The sequence below is a fragment of the Ooceraea biroi genome, chromosome 9 (assembly GCF_003672135.1).
Source record: "Ooceraea biroi isolate clonal line C1 chromosome 9, Obir_v5.4, whole genome shotgun sequence".
NCBI classification, from domain to species: Eukaryota; Metazoa; Arthropoda; class Insecta; order Hymenoptera; family Formicidae; genus Ooceraea; species Ooceraea biroi.
In genome coordinates, this window is record NC_039514.1 from 7,113,905 (window position 1) to 7,121,040 (window position 7,136).

At 43.8% G+C, this 7,136-nt stretch overlaps 1 protein-coding gene across 2 annotated transcripts; it reads right to left on the reverse strand.

The window, feature by feature from the left end:
* Positions 1 to 269: 269 nt before the first annotated feature.
* On the reverse strand, positions 270 to 6,739 carry LOC105279054. 2 transcript variants are annotated; one of them, XM_026972411.1, is made up of 5 exons: positions 6,633 to 6,739; positions 4,706 to 5,469; positions 3,729 to 3,902; positions 3,155 to 3,450; positions 270 to 2,314 (listed from the first exon to the last, which is right to left on the reverse strand). In XM_026972411.1, the coding sequence occupies exons 2-5, from the start codon at positions 5,364 to 5,366 to the stop codon at positions 1,892 to 1,894; spliced, it is 1,554 nt and encodes a 517-aa protein (XP_026828212.1). In that variant the 5' UTR covers positions 5,367 to 5,469; positions 6,633 to 6,739; the 3' UTR covers positions 270 to 1,891. The 2 variants fall into 2 exon arrangements, with proteins under 2 accessions (XP_026828212.1, XP_019887111.2); XM_020031552.2 differs by having other exon boundaries at positions 3,155 to 3,459.
* Between the last annotated feature and the right edge of the window lie 397 nt (positions 6,740 to 7,136).

The following is a 7,136-nucleotide window of genomic DNA, read 5'->3' on the forward strand; positions in this document are numbered from 1 at the left end:
GAGCGGAGACGGAAGGTGCATCACTGTAAGAGAGAGGAAGTCAATGTACTTTCCTCTCTCCGGTTTACGAGCCGGGATGCGTCACCGCCTTGAGAGATCTCATTCTTTTCGTCTTTCGTTGATGTTCCTTTGATCTCGCGCCGTAAATTACTCTCTCAGATTTGTACAATCTAACATTTATAGTCTTCTTTCTGCGGCACATTCTCTCACACACACACACACACACACACACATTCTCTCTCTCTCGGCGCCTTTGATGCACGCATTGATTGACAGACACGTCGCTTTATGTGACCATCACAATTTACATTTCTAACGGAAATGCGGGAAGCAAATTATACTTTCTCAGCGCTTTATACCTTAACATTAAAGCTACGTTTTCTATTTCATACCTTGGATAAAGTATAAAATAGAAATATTTTATATCTATTTTAGATCTCTTGGATCTCTTAAAGTACAATAGCGTAAAAAGAGCTGCGCGATTCTGATTATATAAACATGATTATATCACACATCATGACGCATCGCGTAGCCTCATTTTGGAGAAACTGGCATAGCTGACGTCACGAATCTTTTATTGACGTGCTCTCTCTGTACATTAATTTATAGGTATACTGGGGAAAACCACGCACTAATGGTTTTAATCCCGCTCTTTTAAATTAAGAGTAGAGTTAAATCTTTAATCTCTAAATGCACATGCGCTCGGCGCGAGCGTTGCACGCTCGGATTGAATAAATTAGCATTCTTCATCTTCACGTCATACAAATAAATAATGTTCTCGGCGTCACTATCATTCATCGCAAAGTAAAGTCATCTCGTGCACGACGATAGTTTCAATAAATAAATTAAATTATTATAGTATTAATTTTAACGCTATGCCGTAGCTATACAGCTCATTACATAATAATTCATTTACGTCATTAAATTAGTAACCGATTGTACATCTGTGCAAAGAATTGATTAATGAAATATGTTAAAATTTCTTTCCGACGGATTTTTACAAGAGTTTTGCGCGAGATAAAAGCATTCAGATTACTAATTACAAGAACTTTTTTAAAAATTATATAGAATAAGAGCTTTTCTGACAATATTTGCACATTCTAATCATAATCGGATGTTATTTTTAAATCGTGTATGTTACGTGAGAAGTAGGTATTGAAGTACACGTACTTCTCTCGTAATCCAAAACCAAATCTTACGTAAATCGAGATCCTCTTGATTTGTATCAATGCAGTCTCCATTTACGACCGAAACATTCAGAAAATAATATTAACATATTAATAATTTTCTGATCATTTTAAATGATAGAATAGAAACGTTGATTTTAGAAATTTACACGTGATACCAAAACCAACTCGACATAAATAAAAAGCCGGTAATTATCATAAATGACAATTTAGAAAACTATATGCAATACATAAAGAATCAATTAATTATACAAGTTGAATGTTTGACGGTCGTAAATTAAAACTGACTCAAGGGCTTCATGTGCAAATCAATTTTAAACCCTCTCAATTAGGCTGTCTCACCAAGACTTAAAATATCAAAAAACATGTTTTAAAATCGTCTGAAATATTATTTTTATAAATTAATAGAAAATTTATATGATTCTAATTGAATAAATTAAAGTCTAATATTTAATGAAATCTTTGTGTCTCGAGGCTCGAGGTCGGATGAACGTTTTTACAATCAGCAGGCGCGCGATACATCTACAAACGAATGTTCAGTCGTTACAACAAACGCTATAAATTCTCTTAGCGATCGCGACGGACTACATCCAGTCAGAAATGTACGCGCGCAATTAGTTCTAAAGTTCGCGATCAGTTGGAGGCGCTTCTTCTTTTCTCTTTCACGGCGGCGACAGCAGAAGAGAAGCAAACGGCGATCCTCCTCAGAGCTTCCTGGCCTGCACGAGCTTGTTGATATCCTGATACGTGGCCAGCATCGCTTGATTCTGCTTCATGGTCTGATCCTCGCGAGCGTTCGCGCAGTTGGCGTAAACGTCCTCGCACTTGACGCCGTCCTGGCCATCCTTGGCGGCCTTCATGTACCTGAAGAAGCGCAGGACGTCCGGATTGTCGCTGCTGGGCTTCCTGAGCTCGTTCAGCTCCCTGGACAGCTGCGCGGAGACCAGGTTCGAGTAGGGTGCGAATCGCGCTGGGCTCCGGTACATCGCGCAGACGGCGTACTCTCGGCAACCCTCCGTGTTGTGTCCGAGACGGGAGAAAACGGCGTCGAGGCGCGACAGCAGCGGCGAGTAGAAGGGATCGTAGTTGGTCAGCAGCAGCGAGCTGGTCGGGATCTCGTGGAAGACCTGCGGCCGGAAGAATCATCGGCACGTGGTTAGATCCGCGTGCACGCTTAATGGGCCCCCATATCCGTTACGCGGCATCACGGGGCGTCGCAGTTTGCCTCGGCACTTGCCGAACGAGTTAAAACGGAGTCAAGGAGGAAGTGGGTCGCGTGAATCTCAATAGCCGAGAGTGTCAAAAGCGGCAAGAGGCACACGCGCATAGCAGCGCCGATCGCCGATGATCCGATACCAGGGAGCAAGGAAAAACGATCGAATATATTGTTACGACATACTTACCTAGTTCATTATTGAATCGAGTCATTCGTTTATCGTCGGATCATTTCCTTGTCCACGCGACTTCGACTTGTTGTCTTCGGATTTTTAAGATTCACGATTCTCCAAGGAAAGAATTTTTATTAAGATCTAATCATCTAATCGAGGATTCTGTTTGATCAATATTCATGTTTCCTGCTTCAAGCTGTTTTTGAGTTGTCATTTTTAGGTCATGTGTGCCAAAGTGGTATACATTATAGAGTTTGATAAATATGTAAAAATTATCCATTTTTTCGCCTTTTTGTGAACTAGAAATTTATTTTTTAGTAGAGTAAATAGTGAAACAGATCGTAGAAATATGTTAAAAATAAAAATTCTTTCCTTGGGAAATTGTCAATTCTGAAAAGCGTTTGCTCTCTTTCTGGTTCCGTTTAAACTCTCATGTCGGATAGGGAAATTGCATCTCATCGTTTTATCGTTATTGGAATCGAGAGATATTGTAATAAGATATTGAAAACCTACATTTTCTTATTCCGATGAGCAAGATTAAAGAGATACGGGAGATAATTGCACATTAGAAGAGCTCACCTTAAAATCCTGTTTCTTGGAGAGACCGTGCGCGGCCACGTGTCGCGTATAATAGCGATCCGAAAGCGCGTTCGCGTGAGATATCCTGGAGTCGACGTATGTGAAGCGAGATGCGATATCCGGGCTTTTCTGCGGTTGCAGCATGCTCTCGTCGTACATGGCGGATGCTGGTAACGTGCCCACGGGCTGTCGCGTCAGATAGTCATCGTTGTAAAGCTCTTGGTTGTCTTTGAACTCGAAGTTCTCCTCGGGGGCAATGGTCACGGGATGCGAAGATTGCGCGAACGTGGAGACACCTGGAAAATCTTCACATGTATTTATAATATATTTAATTAAAAATTAATATTTCACAAATTAATAATATTATTTCAAAAATTCTTGTAGAGTTTAAAGTAATAATATTTAAATTATTTTTCAATTATTTTGAAAGCTATTTTAAAGTACTTTCTTATTTATTTTTATCTTATTACTTTAAACTACTTTTAATATACTTTAATTATCTACATTGTATAATACCCAATTATTTAGTATTATATTGTGAATACTGAATTTATTAAATGCACAATGTACGTACCTTTTCCTACAATAGTACCGATACTGCCGATGATGCTCGGTAAGAAGAGGGCGAGCAGCACGCTCTTGATAATCTGCACGCCGAAAAACAGAGGTAGCAACAACTTCTTCAGACCGAACGCTAGAAAACCAAGGCCGAATCCTGTTAAAAAGGTACTCTTTCCCTGAAAGATGGCTGAAAGCAAAAGTACCAGCTCGTTAAAGCCCTGCAGTTAGTCCTGAAAGCCATGCTGCAGCCACACATATTGCTTTTCGCATTCTACCGCTCCAACTCCACGTGCCGCGCGTTCCGCTGAAACACTCCACGTTGTGGGTGGACAAAAAACAAAATCCACTAATCCAACAATCATAATTAATTTCGCCGCCCGCGCTCGCTGCCGCTTCCTCTCGCACCCCTTAGCGCCTTCGCTTCATCGCTGGTTTAGTTCGCGTTTTTTTGCCAATTAGCATCGACCAAACCTCGTTACTCGATTTAGTCCCAAAAAGCCAATTCACGAAGTTAAAGCTGCCTCTCGCACCCCGATCTCGTTTACGCCGGATCGTGCCCGCGAGCGTACTAGAGATTCGTCGTTTACCGGGTAATTAAAAAAATTTTTAATTGACGAGCTCACGCTTCACGAGAAAAGCAGGGAGATAAAGAGACACGCAGACGTGACTCTTCTTTCATAAAAGGAAGCCTGGAGACGGCAAAGCTTTGCGTGTCTCGGAGAGAGCACGAACCTTGAGAACGGAAAGGCAAGATCGCGTTTCTCAAATGATGCGTTTCTCGTATTTTCCTCTCTTTCGGATGAGCTCTTCAATTACTCTCGCTCTCCCAATTAGGGATTACGCAATCGGCGCTTCCGGCGAGCGTCGCGCCGGATGATACATGTAATGACCGATTCACGTAATCTGAGGAAATTCATGAAATTCTCGCGTACGACGGCAACACTAGTACACACGCGACATGAAACCCGTGCAAGCAATCTGGAGACTCACAACCGAAGAACGTCCTGGCCTTCCTGGCGAGGCTCGAGTCCCTGTTCAGCTGTATCTTCATCACGTGCGTCCTGGCGTACTGGTGGACCTTGTCCAGGAGATTCACGCTTGAATCGTCATCAGTCTCTTGATCCTCGCAGGCGTCCTCATCGTCCGCTTCGGCACTATCGTTCCGCACTATCTGCACGGATTCCGTCACGTTGTACGTGTCCATGCTCGCGAGCTGATCCAGGAAATTCAGGAGATCCTGCCGGATGCAGGAGACCACGTGCGTGCCTCTGCATTCGGTCGCGTTCGACGGAGGCTGATCGCTCGTCGAATTTGTCTCTTCGAGAGGGTTGACGGTGACGTTCGCCATCCTCGTGGTCTCGATCTGGTAATCCGCCTTGTTGTCCGCGCCCTGCGGGTCTAAGTCGAATTTCGTCGGCTTCCCGGGCATGCTATGGGGATGATGATGCGCCGGCAGGTCGTCGATTCCATTCGTGGACTCGGTGCGGATCAACGGCGCCTCCTTCTCCAGGACGATTCCGTCATCATCGTGACGCGCGGTTTCGTTCAAGGACGCAGCCTCCGCGTGGACCTTGACCCCCGCTGCAGGATGGAGGCACGCAACAGCCAGGATCGCGATCGTGAACGTCGTGGCTGCTCTCCTCCTTGCCATTGTCCGATCTGTGAGAAAGGCACCGGGCGCTCGACTGTCGGCTAACTGCGATTACTACGTAAGAAGAACTGCATCTCGGCCTGCTGCTTATACTTCTTGTTTCCTGAAATTAAACGGAACAAATCGAGACAAGTGAGACGACTGGAAACCGGGAGTTACGTGATGATTGCTGTTATTGTGCAAACGCATCTCCGGTAGGAATGTTCAGTTAAACTCGCGATTAAGAGGCTGAGAAGCAGAAAAGTATTCGAGAAATTTCAATAAATTTTGAGAAACTGACTGCATGCGTTGATGGAACGCAGCAAATAATTTTATTCCATCGGTTCTGAAAAAAAGATAAGAATGTACATATTTTTGAATATTTTCTTCATATTTTCTTATATTAAATGACTGACAGTTATTTGAGAGTGAGGAGACGATTCTTTTCTATTTTCGAGACATATTAATTATATATTATTCTAATTTCTCGAATAACGATATATGTAGATGCAGCAAGACGGAAGAATGTTATTGCAAAACATTATTAAACGAACTCGTTTATAATAATGGCTCAGAGCTACACGTATAGCAAACCTCGGTTATGCTAGATCACTCTTGCATGTCCTTCCTTTTCCGAACGGTCAGCTGATTCTTTTATCCATGACTGAACTATATGCAAAGATCCTACTAAATACTGCATTGGATTGACCAATTAAATTTTCTCATAATATTCTCAACAATTCGTCGATATTATTTCTCGACCTTTCTTTTATTTCAATCGACAACTGATTCTCAAAATTTATCTTTATATCAGTCTAGAGCGTTTTAAAAAATTTTCTAAAATTAGCTATCATTGAATTATGCTCGATTCTACTCTTGTTCTGTTAAGATTAAATTAGCCGCTTAGTGGAATTAAATATGAGGAAAGTCGAAATAACGAGAGTGCATTAGAAGCGCTTTCCGTGTCGCTATCCCTGCTAACGAGAAACAAATAACGTAATGACAGAAAATAATCCAAAAGTGCGTTTAATCGGGATCGCAGTCCAATCTCCGAAAAAAGGCCGATGGTATGCACGTGTTCAACTAACAACCGGTGTACAAAGTGCGATCCTTTCACCAATGCATTTTACCATAATCTCGCCAGCCTGCCAACACCTGTCCTATTTTTCGCACGTGCGCACACATGTACATATCGCCGAAGTCATTTCATTCACCGATCAAAAACGCGCGACCTTCCATGTAGGATCATTGACCGGCGTCCGCGGTCGCGGACCGTCCCATACTCACTTTCACGGTGTCTCCCTGACATCAACGCCCTTCTGGTAGCCGGGGATCAAGGGCGATCGGTCTCCGCAGCCGGCTTCTCTGATGATCGATGAGGAACACCCGGCCAGGACCGAATACCAAGTGATGAAACGTGATCAACCTGCCGGATAGTCGGAATCGTGCGCGACGTCCGACAGCGTACTGGCAGCCGGTCTTCGTACGATCGGCTTGGCTGACCCGATCTGGGTTACCCGGCCATCCGTCTGTCCGTCCCTCTATCCGTTCCTTTCCACCTTCCTCGCTCGCCGTCGTCCGTTCATTCGTCCGCTCGTTCCCGCCATCGTATCGCGATCTACCCTTCTTCCCTCCAGGTTGCAGGTAATGCAACCCTTGCCCCCTTCAAGAGGGTGATCCTGTTCGCCGTTCTCCGTTCACGTGGGAGTGTTCAATCGAATTCATTCGATTCGTTCGGACTGCTGAAGGCGCAGCGCGCATTTCAGTTCAGGCGATTTCACTCGGCGGTAT